Raw genomic sequence first — 20,837 nt, 5'->3', positions numbered from 1 at the left:
TTAAACGCACAAGATTATAAATTATAGTTAAAATTAGTCTTACAACACATTTCCCCCAAAATACTCCCTACTTGGTCAGACCCACAAGTAAACACCTTCCAGGCAACATTTTATCTATAAAAATCCAGTAATATTGCCCAAGGCAAACTGCTGTAGCTTTAATAAAGGCATACCACACAACCTCAAACTCTCTTCCACTCTGCAATGAAAATTCAAGACTTCAGAACAAAACTGCCCTGGCTTGTCTAGATAGCTGATTCAAACTGCATCTTCTCCCAGTCTAGAGCTGTTTCCAGGAGATCTTCCTCACACAGCCAACAGCCACCCCTAACCTCCCCAGTAACTCTCAAATACCTTTCTCCCCACCCCTTTCATCTCAAGTTCCATTGTTCTCACACCTCTTTGAAACTCAAATCCTTCCAAATATAAAATCTTTCATGTTTCTATTTTGTCTCAGGTTCCCTTTGATATTCAAACACTCAACTTATCTAAAAATGCAAATTTTAGATTCAACCTATTTACTTGTACCTTAAACCCCTCATAATATCCTATTACAAATGCACAAACCTAATGCTGCTATTCTTTCATGTCTTAAATCTCCCAGACAACCCATCTTCTAGTAACCCTTCCCCAGCTTAATTAAATCATTTACACACAGTCTTTTTCACAAGATAACACAATATTTCCCCAAAAAAATTTTTTAAAAACCCATTCTCACAATACACAGTACAGAAACAGGTCATTCAGCCCAACCAGTCCAATCTGGATTTGATTTAGTTGTAAAAACAATGTATGATAAGGGCAGCTATTCCAAATGTAAATATTTGTTGGGCAACATTGTTTTCTTCAAACCGCTTTCTTTTACTAAAAGTGTGAGTAGTAACTTATGTTTTGACCTTTCCCAGGTAAGGTAAAATGCTAGGTAAAGTTTCTCTACTCCAAACTGCCTTCAACTTCCACAAAAGCCCTCTGTCCAATTTGATTTTTGTTAAGATCACCAACAGTTATATCTAGTGTTGAAGTACTGCATCCAATTGGTCAATTTAGTTGTGGATCTGTTCATTCTGTAACTCTGGGTTGAATTCAAACCTAGGTCTCTGAGAAGCTGAGAGACTCAAAGAATGAGACAAGCAGTTTGATGTCAAATTGGGTATTTTTTTTTAATTGGGTATTTTTTGGTGATTATTCACCTAACCACGACAAACTGACATGATTTTTTTTTAAAACTACAGGTAGGATGAAGCAGCAGGCCCCGAGTCTACCTCAGCCAGAACAGGGATTGAATTCCTTGCTATTGGTGTTAATCTGAACCACATGCTAGTAGTCTAGCCCACTGAACGAGCTGCACCCCTCCCCCCTCCCTATATCCCTTGATGCCTTGAGTCTAGAAATCTATTTCCTTCTTAAATATATTAAATGACTTGGCTTCCACAGCCCTCTGGGGCAGAGAATTCCACAAGTCACCACATTCTCAGTGAAGACATTTCTCCTCAACTCAGTCCTAAATGGCCTACCCCATATCCTGAGATTGTGACCCCTTGTTCTAGATACCCCAGCCAGAGGAAACATCATCCCTGTATCCAGTCTGTCCACCCCTGTCAGAATTTTATATGTTTCAGTGAGATCCCCCCTCATTCTTTCAAACTCCAATGAATACAGGCCCAGTTGGCCCAATCTCTCCTCATATGACAATCCTGCTATCCCAGGAATCAGTCTGGTGAACCTTCGCTGAACTCCCTCAATGGTAAGTATATCTTTCTTTGGTAAGGAGACCAAAACTGCACACAATACTCCAGGTGTGGTCTCACCAAGGCCCTGTATAGCTGCAGTAAGACATCTTTGCTCCTATAGTCAAATCCCCTTGCAATGAAGGCCAACATACCATTTGCCTTCTTAATTGCCTGCTACACCTGCATGCTTGCTTTCAGTGATTGGTGTACAAAGGACACCCAGGTCCCTTTGTACATCAACATTTCCCAATCTATCACCATTTAAATAATACTTCGCCATTGTTTTTCCTACCAAAGCAGGTAACTTCACACTTATCCACGTTTTACAGCATCTGCCATGTATTTGCCCATTCGCTCAACTTGTCTAAATACCACCTTGAAGCCTCTTAACATCCCCCTCACCACTTACATTCCCACCTAGTTCTGTGTCATCAGCAAACTTGGAAATACTACATTTGGTTCCCTCATTAATATATATTGTGAATAGCTGGGGCCCAAGCACTGATCCTTTTGGTATCATATTAATCATCCCCTGCCATTCCAAAAAAGACCCATTTATTTCTACTCTTTCCTGTCTGATAACCGTCTGTGCTTACTTGCAAAACTCAAAACAGTATCCAACATTAGATGTGATTCTGCAATTGGACAACACTTGTTAAACAATCCTGGTTGTGAAGAATTACACTAACAACCAACTGAAGATTGTCAGCTGGGCTTACAGTGTGGCTCACTTACATACGCTAGAAGCTAAATATATTCACACACACGGCCCTGTCCTTTGTAGACAGGAACAAATCCACACTGTGCCTTTTCAACTAAGCAAAAGCTTGGGGAACAACCATTCCCTGGTCCATTCCCCAGGGAATGCCTTGACTAGAGTCAACCTGGTTTGAATTTAAACAAAAGCTTAGCAGTTAACTGTTCACCAGCGCATTCTCTGTAGCCACTTGCCAACCAATCAGCATACTCATGCAGTATATATATATTATATATGCTGCTCTTAAGGTCATATAGACTTGAAACGTTAACTCTGTTTCTCTCTCCACAGATGTCAGACTTGCTGAATTTTTCCAGCATTTTCTGTTTCTATTTCAGTATAAATTGTTGTTCCTTTTACAATTGGTATTCATGCCTCTGTCCTGATGAGTTCAAGATGAAAAGCTTCAACAGCATTTCTCTTTTTTTCCAGCAATAATTTAGAATTATACAACTCCCTTCCAAATGCCTAACCAGTTTCTAGAGAGGGGTATCCTACTTCCAAGAGCCTTGTGAAGTTAGAAATAGGTCACAGGTGGGCTTTTTGAAGAGACTTCTACCAACAGGGGGTATCTCCACTCTCTGAGCAGAAGTAGATGGTGCACAGGACAGTTTGATCATGACATTCTCTGACTTGGTTGAACCATGCCAAGATTCCTAGGTTGAGCTCTACTTCACCCTTAGCTATTTGAACCCTCATTAACTGTCTCAATGGGTTGTGCTGAAATCTTGGGAAAGTTATAAACAGCAATTTACAAACATAAAAAGCAAGATGCTAAGAGTAAAGAAAGTGTTTTATTTATTTATTTTACAAAGTAACAATATTCTCAAATCTTGTCTCTGGTTTAATTGAGACTTAAAGTACATTAAAATAAACATTAAAGTACAACTGCTTCCCAGCATAACTTTTGACAATGAAGGTTCTCGTGCAAAATATAGGCAAAGAAACAGGCCATTCAGTCCATAAGATGTCTATGTGCCACTTGAGCCGCCTCCCATATTTCATCTAAATCCCTCCCTTCTCCCTCGTGCTTGTCTAGCTTCTCTTTAAATGCATACTATTTGTGCAACCATTCCCTGTGGCATCAAGTTCCATATTCTCACTGCTCTTTTGGTTAAACAGGTGCTTCTGAATTCCCCATTGGATCTCTTCGTGACTATTTTATATTAATGGCCTCTAGTTTTGCTCTTCCCCACAAGAGGAAACATTCTCTCTATATCCACTCTATCAAAAGTTGTTCATGTTTCAATCATTACAATGACTTAGATGAGGGGAGCGAAGGCATAGTAGCTAAATTTGCAGATGATACCAAGATAAGTAGGAAAGTACATTGTGAAGACGACAGAAGGAGTTTGCAGACTGATAGAGGTAAATTGAGTGAGTGGGCAAAAATCTGGCAGATGCAGTATAATTTGGGAAAATGTAAAGTTGTTCACTTTGACAGGAAGAATTAAAAAGCAAGGTGTTACTTAAACGGAGAACTACTGCAAAATTCCGAGGTGCAGAGGGATCCAGATGTTCTTGTGCTTGCGTCACAAAAAGTTAGTATGCAGGTACAGCATGCAATCAAGAAGGCTAATGCAATGCTATCCTTTATTATAAGAGGAATTGAATGTAAAAATAAGGATGTTATGCTTCATTTTTACAAGGCATTGGTGAAACCACATCTCAAATACTGTGTGCAGTTTTGGTCTCCTTATTTAAGGGTGTACGACTGCTTCCCAGCATAATTGCGGAAAATAAAAGTTCATAGTGTAAGAGGTAACATATTAGCCTGGAAAGAAGATTGGTTGGCTGGCTGAAAACAGTATACATAAATGGGTCTTTGATTGGCAAAATGTGACGAGTGGACTCCTGCTGGGGCCTCAACTTTTTCCAATTTACATTAATAACTTAGATGAGGGCAGCAAAGTCATAATAGCTAAATTTGCAAACTAACAGCATTTAAAATACATCACCTGCTCATTTTAAACACACCATCACTAACAATTTTACAAGTCAATTCTATTCAAGCCTTCTTACGATTAGCTGTTCACATATCTAGAATTGAATATTTTATGATGGTTTCAACAGCAAATGTATAGATACAGGACCTAATTTAGATCTTCAGGTTACTGCAGTTTTTTTTTAAAGCATATTGCCATTATGTCAATGATTCACCAACAAGCCATCTGAGTGTAAACACGTCTTCAACCTATTTAAGGTCAGCTTACAGTTTGGATCTGCTGAATTAGAAGAGAGCTGGTGGAATGCCACTGCCAAACAATAATCTCCAAGAACTCGGGATCTTCCATTGTGCCTGTGTAATGGTGTTCTGATCACTCTGAGGAAGTAAAACATTTCAGTTAAGCAAATAGTTCAAGCGCATTCAATTCCAGCATCAGGATGCTGTAGCCAGAACATTAGATCATCTACTGAATTATGAGTCTTCCCTAAAAATTTTAAACTCCGCACGCAAATAGAATATTGTCAACTGCGGAAAATAAAAGCTCATAGTGCAGGGGGTGACATATTAGTCGGGACAGAAGATTGGCTGGTTGGCAGAAAACAGACTACGCATAAATGGGTCTTTGTCTGATTGGAAGGATGTGACGAGTGGACTCCCACAGGGGTCTGTGCTGGGGGCCTCAGCTTTTTACAGTTTATATCAATGATTTAGATGAGGGGAACGAAGGCATAGTAGCTAAATTTGCAGGCAACACAAAGATAGGAAAGTATGTTTAGAAGACATGAGATTGCAGACGGATATAGATAAGTAAAGTGAGTGGGCAAAAATCTGGCAAATGGAGTATTATATGGGAAAATGTTAAGTTGTTCACTTTGCCAGGAAGAAAGCAAAGTGTTACTTAAACAGAGGATAAACTCAGGAGCTGAATAAGATGGCTCACTGGAAGAAGTTAAGGCACTCACAACTCCAAATGGAGATATATATTGGTTTGCAGACGATACCAAAATAGGTGGGAAAGTGCGTTGTGAAGAAGACAAAGAGTTTACAGACAAGTTGAGTCAGTGGGCAAAAATCTTGCAAAGTATAAGATGGGGAGACGATCTTATTAGGATTAATTATACAGACAAACTCTGCCGCTTATTTAATTTAAACCTTATTCCCTTCTAAGCCAATATAGAAAGTTGCTGTTTTAACATTAGGCGTAGTGGTATTGTTGTTGGACTAGTAATCCGGGGACCCAGGGTAATGCTCTGGGGACCCAGATTCGAATCCTGCCACAGCAGATGGTGGAATTTGAACTTAATAAAAATCTGGAATTAGAAGTTTAATGATGACCCACTAATGTCCTTTAGGCAAGGAGCATGTGCCCTCTGAAATGGCCTAGCAAGCCACTCAATTGTATCAAATTGCTACAAAGTCTCAAAAAAGGAATGAAACTGGACGGACCACCCAGCATCGACCTAGGCACCAAAAATGACAACAACAAAGTCCTCCTTACTAACTTCGGGGGCTAGTGTCAAATTTGGGAGCACTCTCACAGACTAGTCAAGCACCAGCCTAACATAGACATAGTCAGGAATCGTATCTTATAGATAATGCCCCAGACACCACCATCCCTGTCCCTGTATGTCCTGTTCTATGAGCAGGTATACAGTCGTGAGGGAGTTGTTCTAGGAGTCCCCAACATTGACTCTGGACCCCATGAAGTCCCATACATCAAACATGGGCAAGGAAACCTCCTGCTGATTACCATGTACCCCCCTCCCTCAGCTGATGAATCAGTGCTCCTCCATTCACCACTTGGAGGAAGCACTGAGGGTGGCAAGGGCGTAGACTGTTCCCTGGGTGGGGGACTTCAATGTCCATCACCAAGAGTGGTTCGGTGGCACCACTACTGACTGAGCCCTAAAGGACATAACTGCTAGACTGGGTCTGCGGCTGGTGGAGGGAACCAACGAGGAAAAAACATACTTGACTTCACCCTCACCAATATGCCCATGACAGTATTGGTAGGAGTGACCAACGCACAGTCATTGTGGAGACGAAATCCTATCTTCATACGGAGGACCCTCCATCACATTGTATGGCACTACCACCATGGGATGGTGGTAAATGGGATAGATTTCAAACAGATCTAGCAACTCAAGACTGAGCATCCAAGAGGTGCTGTGGGCCATCAGCAGCAGCAGAATTGTACTCAAGCACAATCTGTAACCTCATGGCCCTGCATATTCCCCACTCAAGAGTTTCCATCAAGCCAGGGGATCAACCCTGGTTTAATCAAGAGTGCAGGAGGGCATGCCAGGAATAGTACCAGGCACACCTAAAAGAGAGGTGTCAATCTAGTGAAGCTATTACACAGGACTGCTTGTGTGCCAAACAGCATAAGCAGCAAGATATAGACAGAGCTAAGCAATCCCACAAACAATGGATCAGATCTAAGCTCTGCAGTCCTGCCACATGCAGTCGTGAATGGTGGTGGACAATTAAACAATTCACTGGAGGAGGAGGATCCACACATGTCCTCATCCACAATGAAGGGGGAACCCAGCACATCAGCGCAAAAGGTAAGTCTGAAGCATTGCTACAATCTTCAGCCAGAAGTGCTGAGTGGATGATCCATCTAGGCCTCCTCCGGAGGTTCCCAGCATCAGAGATGCCAGTCTTCAGCCAATTCAACTCACTTCACGTAATATCAAGAAACGGCTGAAGGCACTGGATACTGCAAAGGCTATGGGCCCTGACAATATTCCGGCAATAGTACTGAAGACTTGTGCTCCACAACTTGCCGCACCCCTAGCCAAACTTATCCCGTACAACTACAACACTGCCATCCACCCTGCTATGCAGGAACCCTCACAACATTTTAGTAGTATTTAGATGAATATTTGAAACGCCATACTGGCCAAGTGCTGGAAAATGGGATTAGAGTAGATCAGGACTTGATGACCGGCATGGACACGATGGGCCAAAGGGCCTCTTTCCATGCTGTAAACTCTATGACACTATGTGGAAAATTGCCCAGGTATGTCCTGTACACAAAAAGCAGGGCAAATTCAACCCAGCCAATTACCGCTCCATCAGGCTACTCTCGATCATCAGTAAAGTAATGGAAGCAGTCATCAACAGTGCTATCAAGCAGCACTTGCTTAGCAATAACCTGCTCACTGACACCCAGTTTGGGTTCTGCCAGGGCCACTCAGCTCCTGACCTCATTACAGCCTTGGTTCAAACATGGACAAAAGAGCTGAACTCCCGAGGTGAGGTGAGAGTGACTGTCCTTGACATCAAGGTTGCATTTGACTGAGTGTGGCATCAAGGAGCCCTAACAAAACTGGAGTCAATGGGAATCAGTGGGTAAACACTCCACTGGTTGGAGTCATACCTAGCACAAAGGAAGATGGTTGTGGTTTGTTGGAGGTCAGTCATCTCAGCTCCAGAACGTCACTACAGGAGTTCCTCAGGGTACGCCCAACCATCTTCAGCTGCTTAATCAATGACCTTCCTTCCAACATAGAGGTCAGAAGTGGGATGTTTGCTGATGATTGCACAATGTTCAGCACCATTCATGACTCCTCAGGTACTGGAGGAATCCATGTCCAAATGCAACAAGACCTGAACAATATCCAGGCTTGAGCTGGGAAGTGGCAAATAACATTCATGCCACACTAGTGCCAGGCAATGGCCATCTCACAGAATCATAGTGCAGAAGGGGACCATTGAGTCTGCACCGACACGTGAGAAACACCTGACCTACCTACCCAATTCATTTACCAGCACTTGGCCCATTGCCTTGAATGTTATGACATGCCAAGTGCTCATCCAGGTACTTTTTAAAAGGATGTGAGGCAACCCGCCTCCACCACCCTCCCAGGCAGTGCATTCCAGACTGTCACCACCCTCTGGGTAAAAAGGTTTTTTCTCACATCCCCCCTAACCCTCCTGCCCCTCACCTTGAACTTATGCTCCCTTGTGACTGACCCTTCAACTAAGGGGAACAGCTGCTCCCTATCCACCCTGTCTATGCCCCTCATAATCTTGTACACCTCGATCAGGTCGCCCCTCAGTCTTCTCTGCTCCAACAAAAACAACCCAAGTCTATCCAACCTCTCTTCATAACTTAAATGTTTCATCCTGGGCAACATCCTGGTGAATCTCTTCTGCACCCCCTCCAGTGCAATCTCATCCTTCCTATAATGTGGCGACCAGAACTGCACACAGTATTCCAGCTGTGGCCTCACCAAGGTTCTATACAACTCCCTACTGAGATAGATCCCGCATTTACCATGTCAGATGGTAGCTCGTTCCACACTCTCACCACTCTCTGAGTGAAGAAGTTCCCCCTAATGTTCCCCCTAAACCTTTCCCCTTTCACCCTAAAGCCATGTCCTCTCGTGTTTATTTCTCCTAATCTAAGTGGAAAGAGCCTACTCGCATTTACTCTGTCTAAATTTTGTAAACTTTTATCATATCTCCCCTCATTCTTCTACGCACACAATATTCCAAAGTTGGCCTCATCAATGTCTTATACAACCTCACCATAACATCCCAACTCCTATACTCAATACTTTGATTTATGAAGGCCAGTATGCCAAAAGCTTTCTTTACAACCTTGTCTACCTGTAACGCCACTTTCAGGGAACTATGTATCTGAACTCCCAGATCCCTTTGTTCCTCCACACTCCTCAGTGCCCTACCATTTACTGTGTATGTCCTAACTTGGTTTGACCTTCCAAAATGTAACACCTCAAATTTTTCCGCATTAAATTCCATCTACCATTTTCTGGTCCATTTTTCCAGTTGGTCCAGATCTCTCTGCAAGCTTTGAAAGCCTTCCTCGCTGTCCACAACACCTCCAATCTTAGTGTCATCAGCAAACTTGCTGATCCAATTCACCACATTATCATCCAGATCATTGATACAGACAAACAACAATGGACCCAGCACAATCCTGAGGCACACCACTAGTCACAGGCCTCCAGTCTGAGAAGCAATCATCCACTACCACTCTCTGTCTTCTCCCACACAGCCAATTTCGAATCCAGTTTACAATCTCTCCATGGATACCAAGTGTCTGAACCTTCTGAACCAACCTCCCATGTGGGACCTTGTCAAAGGCCTTACTAAAGTCCATGTAGACATCCACAGCTTTTCCTTCATCTACTTTCTCCTCAAAAAACTCTACAAGGTTCGTTAAACACAACCTATCACGCACAAAGCCATGCTGACTATCCTTAATCAGCCCTTGGCTGTGCAAATAATTGTATATCCGATCTCTCAGAACACCTTCCCAAAATTTACCTACTACTGACGTTAGGCTCACTGGCCTGTAATTACCTGGTTTACTTTTGGAGCCTTTTTTAAAACAACAGAACAACATGAGCTACCCTCCAATCCTCTGGCACCTCACCCGTGGCTAAGGACATTTTAAATATTTCTGCCAGGGCCCCTGCAATTTCTACACTAGTCTCCCTCAAGGTTCGAGGGAATATCATGTCAGGCCCGGGGGATTTATCTATCTTTATTCGCTGAAAGGCAGCAAGCACCTCCTCTTCTTTAATCTCTATATGTTCCATGACACTACTGCTTATATGCCAGTTTCCTGAGTAAATACTGATGCAAAAAAACTGTTTAAGATCTCCCCCATCTCGTGAGGCTCCACACATAGACGACCACTCTGATCTTCAAGGGGACCAATTGTGTCCCTTACTATCCTTTTACTCTTAATATACTTGTAGAAACCCTTCGAGTTTACCTTCACATTATCTGCCAAAGCAACCTCATGTCTTCTTTTTGCCTTCCTGATTTCCTTTTTTAGTATTTTCTTACATTTTCTATACTCTACAAGTACCTCATTTGCTTCTTGTTGCCTATACCTGCTATACACTTCTCTCTTCTTCTTAACCAGATCGCCAATATCCCTTGAAAACCAAGGTTCCTTATGCCTGTTAACTTTGCCTTTAATCCTGACAGGAACATGCAAACTCTGCACTCTCAAAATTTCGCCTTTGAATGCCTTCCACTTACTGAACACATCCTTGCCAGAAAACAACTTATCCCAATCCACTCTTCCTAGATCCTTTCTCATTTCCACAAAATTGGCCTTTCTCCAATTTAGAATCTCAACTCGAGGACCAGACCTATCCTTATCCATAATTAGCTTAAAACTAATGACAGTGTGGTCACTGGACTCAAAATGTTCGCCTACACATACTTCTGTCACCTGATCTGTCTGGTTCCCTAATAGAAGATCAAGTATTGCATCCTCTCTCGTTGGTACCTCTATATATTGATTTAGGAAACTTTCCTGAACACATTTGACAAACTCCAAGCCATCCAGCCCTTTTACAGTACGGGAGTCCCAGTCAATATGTGGAAAGTTAAAATCTCCTACTATCACAACTTTCTGTTTCTTACATCGGTCTGCTATCTCTCTACAGATTTGCTCCTCCAATTCTCTCTGACTATTGGGCGGTCTATAATACAACCCTATTAGTGTGGTCACACCTTTCCTGTTCCTCAGCTCCACCCATATGGCCTCTGTAGACGAGCCCTCCAGGCTGTCCTGCTTACGCACAGCTGTGATATTTTCCCTGACTAGTAATGCCACTCCTCCCCCTTTCATCCCTTCCCCTCTATCACGTCTGAAACAACGGAACCCTGGAACATTGAGCTCCCAATCCTGCCCCACCTGCAACCAAGTCTCACTGATAGCAATAATGTCGTATTCCCACGTGCCAATCCACGCCCTGAGCTCATCTGCCTTTCTGACAATACTCCTTGCATTGAAATAGATGCACCTGAGAACATTTCTATCACGTACGGACCCTTGATTTCTGTCTATACATGCATTCCTCACTTAACCTTTATCCTCCCCCACCTCACTACCTGCTCTAACACTCTGGTTCCCCTCCCCCTGCAAATCTAGTTTAAACCCCGCGGAGCAGCACCAGCAAACCTACCCACAAGGATGTTAGTCCCCCTCCAGTTCAGGTGCAAACCATCCCGTCGGAACAGGTCCCACCTTCCCTGGAACAGAGCCCAATTGTCAAGAAACAGGAAGCCCTCCCTCATGCACCATCTCCTTAGCCACATATTTAGCTGCATTATCCTCCTATTTCTAGCCTCACTAGCGCATGGCACGGGTAGCACCCCTGAGATCATAACCCTGGAGGTCCTGTCCTTCAACTTAGCACCTAACTCCCTAAACTCTCTTTGCAGGACCTCCTCCTCCTTCCTATCCACGTCATTGGTCCCTACATGGACCACGACATCTGGCTGCTCACCCTCCCTCCTGAGAATACTGAGAACTCGATCCGAGATATCGCGGACCCTGGCACCAGGGAGGCAACAGACCATCCGGGATTCTCGATCTCTCCCACAGAACCTCTTATCTGTCCCCCTAACTATCGAATCCCCTATCACTACTGCTCTCCTCTTTTCCCTCCCTCCTTTCTGAGCTGAGGGTCCAGTCTCGGTGCAGAGATGCAACCACTACAACTTGTCCCTGGTAGGTCGTCTCCACCAACAGTATCCAAAACGGTATACCTATTGTTGATGGGAACGGCCACAGGGGTGCTCTGCTCTTTCTGTCTATTCCCCTTCCCTCTCCTGACATTCACCCAGCTGCTTGCTTCCTGACTTTTAGGGGTGACTGTCTCCCTGAAACTCCTGTCTATTATTGCCTCTGCTTCCCATATGATCCGAAGTTCATCCAGCTCCAGCTCCAGTTCCCTAACTCGGCTTCTCAGGAGCTGCAGCTGGATGCATCTTTTGCAGGTGTAGTCATCAGGGACAATTGTGCTGTCCATGACTTCCCACATGATGCATTCGGAGCACTTGACTGCCCCAACTGCTGCCTCCATTACCTACTCCTAATGTAATTAAAAGACTTTACCTGGCCCTACCCCACTGGGAGCAAGCTCGTCCTCAGCCTCGGCTCACCGAAGCCTCTCGAGCGAAAGCCTCAAACCTCCACTCCTTCACTGGGCAGCTCATGGGCTGGCCGCTCACGGGCTGGCCGCTCACGGGCTGGCCGCTCCTCTTCAGCTTCCCCTCCTTTTATTTTCAATCTCCGCACTCTTTTTCAACTGACCTGCCTTCAAGATCCGAGCTCTTCCTTCTCCTCGATTCCCTCCTGGTGACTCCGCTGACTTCTCCCAGAATGCTTCAGTCACTTTTCACCAGCGCCCTCAGTTGGATCTTATGGTCTTATGGTAATCTATGCCTCGATTGATAAAGGCAGGTGTCCCATATGCCTTTTTCACCACCCCACTAACATGCCCCTCCGCCTTCAGAGATCTATGGACACACATGCCAAGGACCCTTTATTCTTCAGAACTTCCTAGTGCCATGCCATTCATTGAATACTTCCTTGTCAAATACTCCTTCCAAAGTGTATCACCTCACACTTTCCAGGGTTGAATTACATCTGCCACTTACCTGCCCATTTGACCATCCCGTCTATATCTTCCTGTAGCCCAAAACACTCAACCTCACTATTAACCACCCAGCCAGTCTTTGTGTCATCTGCAAACTTACTAATCCTACCCCCCAACATAGTCATCTATTTCATTTATATAAATGACAAATAATAAGGGACCCAGCACAGATCCCTGCGGTACACCACTGGACACTGGCTTCCAGTCACTATAGAATCCTTCTGTCATCACCCTCTGCCTCCTACAACTAAGCCAATTTTGAATCCACCTTATCAAATGATCCTGTATCCCATGTGCATTTATAAGCCTCCCATGTGGGACCTTGTCAAAGGCTTTGCTGAAATCCATCTAAACTGCTTCAACTGCACTACCCTCATCTACACACCTGGTCACCTCCTCAAAAAATTCAATCAAATTTGTTAGGCATTACCTCCATCTGACAAAGCCATGCTGACTATCCTTGATCAAACCTTGCCTCTCCAAGTGGAAATAAGATATTCTCCTTCAGAAATTGCTCCAATAGTTTCCCTACCACTGACGTGAGACTCACTGGTCTGTAGTTCCCTGGCTTATCTCTACAACCCTTCTAAAATAGCAGAACCATATTAGCTGTTCTCCAGTCCTCTGGCACCTCCCCCATGGCCAGAGAGGAATCAAAAATTTGGGTCAGTGCCCCTGCTATTTCCTCCCTCAGCAGTCTGGGACACAAATCATCCAGACCTGGAGATTTGTCCACTTTTAAGCCTGCCAGCACCTCCAATACCTTACCACTCCCTACATCAATTTGCTTAAGAACCTCGCAGTCTCTCTCCCTGAGTTCAATACCTTCATCCTCATTCTCTTGGGTGAAGACGGACGTGAAGTATTCATTCAACACTCTAGCGATGTCCTCTGGGTCCACCCATAGATTGCCCCCTTGATCCCTTATGGGCCCTACTCTTTATCTGGTTATCCTCTTCCCATTGATATACTTATAGAAAATCTTGGGATTTTCCCTAATTTTACCAACAAGAGAGAATCTAACCATTTCCCCCTAACATTCACTGGCATTACCATCAACATCAATATCCCGAGGGTTACCATTGACCAGAAACTGAACTGGACCAGCCATATTAATACTGTGGCTATAAGAGCAGATCAGAGGCTAGGAATCCTGCGACAAGTCCCTCAGCTCCAGACTCCCCAAAGCCTGCCCACCATTTAAAAGGCACAAATCAAGAGTGTGATGGAATACTCTCCACTTGCCTGGATGAGACCATAAGACAGGAGCCGAAATTAGGCCATTTGGCCCATCGAGTCTGCTCCGTCATTCAAACATGGTGATAAGTTTCTCAACCCCATTCTCCCACCTTCGCCCCGTAACCTTTGATCCCCTTACCAATCAAGAACCTATCTATCTCGGTTTTAAATACACTCAATGACCTGGCCTCCACAGCCTTCTGTGGCAATGAATTCCATAGATTCACCACTCTTTGGCTAAAGAAGTTTCTCCTCATCGCTGTTCTAAAAGGTCTTCCCTTTACTCTGAGACTGTGCCCTCGGGTCCTAGTCTCTCCTACTAATGGAAACATCTTCCCCAAGTCCATTCTATCCAGGCCTTTCAGTATTCTGTAAGTTTCAATCAAATCCCCCCTCGTCCTACTAAACCCCATTGAGTATAGACACAGAGTCCTCAAACGTTACTCATTTGTTAAGCCTTTCATTCCTGGGATCGTTCTTGTGAAACTCCTCTGGACCCTCTCCAGGGCTAGAACATCCTTCCTGATGTACGGGGCCCAAAATCGCTCACAATATTCTAAATGTGGTCTGACCAGAGCCTTATAAAGCCTCAGTAGCACACCCCTGCTTTTATATTCTAGTCCTCTCGAAATAAATGCCAATATTGCATTTGCCTTCCTAATTATCTGCAAGTTAACCTTAAGAGAATCCTGGACTAAGACTCCCAAGTCCCTTTGCACTCCAGATTTCTGAATTCTCTCCCCTTTTAGAAAATAGTCTATGCCTCTATTCTTCCTACCAAAGTGCATGACCTCACACTTCCCCACGTTGTATTCCATCTGCCACTGCTTTGCCCATTCTCCTAACCTGTCCAAATCCTTCTGCAGCATAAACAGAAAGGTGATTTTGATTGGCATCCCCCTTTAAAGAGGTGGTGCATTTCCCAACCCTCAGTTTAGATGTGATCCAATTCCCTATTGATAACCCCACAGCAAACTCAAAGGGTTAGTTCAATTGCACACTCAAACCTTGGGAGGTTAAAAACATTGCCTCCTTTGCTTTCATAAAGTAAAAGGGGGACAGAGAAAAGATTTATAATGCAGAGGCCACAGAGAAAAGAAATATTGTTTCACGTGGGTCCAGAGTCCAGAATCCAAGTCCAATGAAGTATTCCTCACGGATGTCGGCAGGTTGAAAACCGATGCTATATAATTCACACTTCTGGTGGTGTTCACTTCACACGGTGAGATAGACATGCAGCGATGAATCAAGTCTTGTGGGCAATGGTACAGAATTCCAGTAGAAACAGCATTATGGGGCCAGGTATTCAATATGGGCAGAGCTCCTTTTCTGTGCTGCTGCTAGTTAGATGGTAAAATGGCAGACTGAGTTTGCAGTACAGCAAGGCAATATAGCTGGTCCCATAATCTAGAGGTCCACGTCATTTAATTCCCACCTCTCCATATCACCTTTGACAAGGGATTGTATCCCTCGTCTGGGTCCCTGAGATGGTTAAATGTCGCAACGATTAAGAACGGTTACCCTTTGTCCAAGCAGCTGGGTAGATTCCCGTTGGCCAGCCTGGGTTATGAAATGCTGATGGCCTTTTTATAGCTCTCTTTGAATTTCGTCTGTACAGCACACAGGGCGTCACGTTCGTGTCTCTTCAAGAATAACGAGGTGCAAGTTTCTTCGATATTGCCAAGTGGCTCCTTTTGTTCGAGGATCACAGACAGGCACAGATTCAGCCATTTTAAAAAGGTCTTTGACTAGCTTTTAAAATTTTAGAAATAGCCATAAGGATATCTATATTTTTATAAAATATATATACAGGGTGAGGTCTTAGTCCCTTCACAATCCAACTGAAGCAAGACTTTGTTATTCCGATATGAAATCCTCTTGCGATAAAGGCTAATATACAATTAGCATTCCTAATTGCTTGCTGCACTTGCATGTTAGCTTTCAGTGCCATATTGACAAGTTCACCCAGGTCCCTTTGTACATTGACACATTCTAATCTCTTACCATTTATGAAACACTCTGCACATCTGTTCCTCCTCCCAAAGTAGATAACTTCACATTTTCCCACATTATATTCCACCGACACGTTCTTGCCCACTCAAAGTCTGTCCAAATCACCTTGAAGCTGCTTTGCATCTTCCTCACAACACACATTCCCACTTAGCTTTGTGTCACCCACGAACTTGGAAATATTACATTTGGTCCACACATCCAAATCATTGATATATATTGTGAACAGCTAGGGCTCTGAGGACTGATCCCTGCAGTATCCCGCTAGTCACAGCCTGGCAACGCTTAATGACCCGTTTATTCCGACTCTGTTTTCTGCTTGTTAGCCAATCCTTAGTTCTTGCCAGTATATTACCTCTTAACCCACTTATTTTAATTTTTCTAACCAACCTCCTGCACAGGTCTTTAAAAAGCCTTCTGAAAATCTAAGTATATTATATCCACCAACTCCCCTTTATCAATTCTGTTACTAACATCCTCAAACAGCTCTAACAGGCTCTTCAAACATGATTCCCCATTCATAATTCATGTTGACTATGCCCAATCATCCAATTATCCAAGTGTCCATTTCTCACATTCTTTAGAATAGATTCAAGCATTTTGCCTCCTACTGATATAAGGCTAACAGGTCTGTAGTTCCCTTTCCTCTCTCTCTCCTTTCCTATATAGTGGGGTGACATTTGCTACCTTCAAATCTGCAGGAACTGTTCCAGAATCTATAGAATCCATCTACTATCTCCACAGCTGCCTCTTTCAACATTAAGTACTGGAAAAGCTGGCTATGCTTAGAGTGGATAACTCACCTGGTCCAGATGTGAGGAAGAATGTTTTCACTCAGAGGGTGGTGGGAATCTGGAACTCACTGCCTGAAAGGGTGGTAGAGGCAGAAACCCTCATAACATTTAAGAAGTATTTGGATGTGTACTTGCGATGTCATGGCATACAAGGCCAAGGGCCTAGTGCTGGAAAATGGGATTAGAATAGTTAGGTACTTATTTGACTGGCGCAGACTTGATGGGCCAAAGGGCCTTTTTCTGTGCTGTAGATCTTTATGACTCTATGACCCTACTTTGAGGAACTCCTGCTGCGATGTCTTGGAACTGGGATGTTTGACCTCCAACAACAGCAACCATCTTCCTTTGTGCTAGGTATGACTCCAACCAATGAAGAGTTTTCCCCGATTCCTACTGAGTCTAGTTTTGCTAGGGCTCCTTGATGCCACACTTGGTCAAATGCAGCTTTGATGTCAAGAGCACTCACTCTCACCTCACCTCAGGAGCCAGCTCTTTTGTCCATTCTTGAACCAAGGCTGTAATGAAGTCAGGAGCTGAGTGGCCCTGCCAGGACTCAAACTGACTGTCAGTGAGCAGGTTATTGCTAAGTAAGTGCCACTTGATAGCACTGTTGATGACTCTTCCATCACTTTACTGGTGATCGAGAGTAGACTGATGGGGCAATAATTGGCTGGGTTGGATTTGTCCTGCTTTGTGTGTACAGGACAAACCTGGGCAATTTTCTATCTACCTCTGCCTTAAAAATATTCAGTGACCCCATCTCCACTGCTGTCTGAGGCAGAGAGTTTGAAAGTTGCATAACCCTCAGAGAAAAAGTTTCTCCTCATCTTTGTCCTATAAGGACGACCCCTAATTTTAAAACAGTGCCCCTAGTTCTGGACTCACCCACAACAGGAAGCATCCTTTCCACATTCACCTTGTCAAGACAGGAATACTGTTGGAGGCCATAGCCATTGCAGTATCCAGTATCTTCAGCCGTTTCTTTGATATCATGTGGAGCGAATCGAATTGGCTGAAGACTGGCATCTGTGATGCTGGGGACATCCGGAGGAGGCAGAGACGGATCATCAACTCGGCACTTCTGGCTGAAGATTGTTGCAAATGCTTCAGCCTTACCTTTTGCACTGATGTGCTAGGCTCCCCCATCATTGAGGATGGAGATATTTAAGGAGCCTCATCCTCCAAAAACCTCCAGAATGTTCGGACCAAATACCAGGACCCAAAAATGGCCTGGTATTAGTCCCAAACAGTCAGATTTTGTATCAAAATGTACATTATCAGATGTTTCCCATCATGTTAAATTTGACTGAGGGAAGCTGAACTGATGTAAAAGAGACACATGAAAACCTATAGAGAAAATTTGGCAATGAACAGTTACAGATTTGTGGAGAAACACTGGAGATTCATGAATCCAAAGGCTTGGAAACTAATGGCTAAAGCCAAAAAATCCACAAGGAATAAAAGAAAGGAGGTGTTTGCTGAATGATATAGTTGATAGGAGACAATATGGTGGGAATGGCTTATAATAGATTAATTTAGTAACAGTGAATATGAACATATGAACTGGGAGCAGGAATAGGCCATGTGGTCCTTCAAGCCTGTTCTGCCATTTGATTAGATCATAACTGATCTGATTGTGGCCTCTAATCCAATTTCCTGCCTATCCCCTATACCCTTAGGTTCAAGGGAGTCAATCTACCTTAGCCTTAAAAATATTCAATGGCTCTGCCGCCACCGCTGTCTGGGAACAGTGGTAAAGTTATGCTGAACCTTTATAAAGCTCTAGTTAGGCCCCAACTAGAGAACTGCAACTAGTTCTGGTCACCACACATTAGAAAGAATATGGCGGTCCTTGAGAGGGTGCAGAGGAGATTTACCAGAATGGCTCCTGGGGCGGGGGATTTTCGTTACAAGGTAGGGTTGGCAAGCTGGGGTTGTTCTCTTTGGAGCAAAGAAGATTGAAGGGAGATTGATAGAGCTGTATAAGGTTATGACAAGTTTAGATAAGATAGACAAAGAAAAAAAGACATTCCCATTAGTTGATGTGCAAGGGTTCAGGGACACAGATTTAAGATCTTAGGCAAGAGATACAGGAGCAATACGAGGAAGAACTATATTGCGCAGCAAGTGGTAATAAACTGGAACTTGTGCCTGCCCACGAGGGTAGAGGAAGTGGAGACATTGAATGATTTTAAAAGGAAATTGGTTGGGCATTTGAAGGAAATGAACTTGCAGGGCTACAGGGAATGAGCTGATGAGTAGGATTGATTGGATTGCTCTGTGGAGAACTAATATAGGCTCGATAGGCCAAATGGCCTCCTTCTGCAGTGTAAATGACTATGACAAATGGATTGACATTTCATTAATAAATGTTATGTGAATTGTGCCCTTTCTGCAGCATGTTTAATGGGCAGCTAATGTGCAAATGCAGCAAGTTCTTAAAAATAACAGAGAGGTTAAGATCAAGAGGTTGTGCGAAGCAGTGGAGTGACATAAATCCAACAATAAATTCTGACGATTGGCAAATGACAATGTACTTCTTCTTCCCTGGAGCATGCTGACTGATTTGTGCATTACTAACAACAGCGTGTGTCACAAACTCACTGATTTTTCTCCACAAAGCTTTGGCTCGCTATATTCAAAACAAACAACTAGACTAATTTGATACTTTTGCTAGAGAAAGTGAAAAACATGCACCGCAATCAAGCTAATGTTCAAATAATCTTATTGATCACTTAGAACAACTACACTTTAAGATAAGTAGCATAGCTTACTGTTTTTTCTATTAACTCCAGCCACTCGTTCAGGAAATTCAAAAGGTTGAATGCATCAGGGATATTATCCCCTTCAGAGCAGAAAATCAGGAGCACTGCCAGTGGGATTCCTTCAGTGCAACTGCACACAACAAAATAAGCAGAAGAGTTAGCACACAAACAGGTACAGAAATTTGACTCTATGATTAAACTAAGGCTATCTATACAAAAATAATTCAGTCCGTTAGGCCCTCACAATGCTGCGTTCAGCAGGCCATGACCAGAGACTGTTCAGAGCTCCAGTCAATGCACTCTAATATTTTGTGCATTGTATTGAGTCAGTTTTTAAATATGCTCAGGTAGTTTTATGGCAAAGGGCCCCCTCTTGTGACCCAGCTGAGAACAGTAGCTGAGCCCAACCGGCAATCCACAGCATAATTTGAACCATGTAGATCTAATTGGTGGGAACTCCAACATTCGTGGATCCAACAGACAGCTGTCCAACATACACAGACCACGTAACCTGGACAGCCAATAAATGAAGGAAGCTACGTGCACAAAAGAAGATTTAAATGGGGCTGTTTCTGAACAAAACAGGAGAGACTGAAGTGTTTTTAGCCTTTGATTGGAATGCACATGCCTTACTGAAAGGAAGAGCCCAAGCTTGTCATACATCTTCCAACATTCCTACATTTTTTTCCAGTCTTTGTCTGAGATTAAACTGTGGATAAGCCAAAATTTCCTACAAATCATCAACATCAATGCCATTGTTTTCAATCCCACCAAAAAACGTTTTCCTTCCTGTCCACTCTCTTCCCAGTTACTCACTCAGGCTAAACCACACTACACACAGCCTCAGTGCTCTGTTCAATCTCAAGCCAAGCTTCAGTCTCCATTCACTGCCAAGATACTTACTTCAAAACAATCACATGGCTTGTCTCTGTCTTTACCTTATCCACTGAAAGCTTTACCCATTTTGGTCACCCCTAGACTTCAGAACGGTGCTCCTTGGCAGCTCCACAACGGTGCTCCTTGGCAGCTCCACAACCTCTACCCTTCAGTAACTCCAAATCATCTAAAGCCTCTTGCTCTGCACTGAGTCCCATTCACCCATCCTTGCTGTCTTGTATTGGCTGTTTGTCCCGGTCTATAAATCTGCTCCATC

The 20,837-nt window shown here is 43.6% G+C and overlaps 1 protein-coding gene across 1 annotated transcript in view; it reads right to left on the bottom strand.

The window, feature by feature from the left end:
- Positions 1 to 3,262: 3,262 nt before the first annotated feature.
- The window catches only part of psmg2 (proteasome (prosome, macropain) assembly chaperone 2), a 30,412-nt gene continuing 12,837 nt past the window's right edge, over positions 3,263 to 20,837 (bottom strand). The window contains exons 6-7 of the mRNA XM_041190628.1: positions 19,694 to 19,814; positions 3,263 to 4,810 (exon numbers count right to left, since the gene is read on the bottom strand). Of these exons, the coding sequence (XP_041046562.1) occupies positions 4,718 to 4,810; positions 19,694 to 19,814 (214 nt within the window). The 3' untranslated portion in view covers positions 3,263 to 4,717. The remainder of the gene's footprint in view (positions 4,811 to 19,693; positions 19,815 to 20,837) is intronic.

This window comes from Carcharodon carcharias, chromosome 6 (genome assembly GCF_017639515.1).
Source record: "Carcharodon carcharias isolate sCarCar2 chromosome 6, sCarCar2.pri, whole genome shotgun sequence".
In the NCBI taxonomy this organism is placed as follows: Eukaryota; Metazoa; Chordata; class Chondrichthyes; order Lamniformes; family Lamnidae; genus Carcharodon; species Carcharodon carcharias.
The sequence above is the reverse complement of the archived record's forward strand: the minus strand, read 5'-3'. Positions and strand labels throughout refer to the sequence as shown.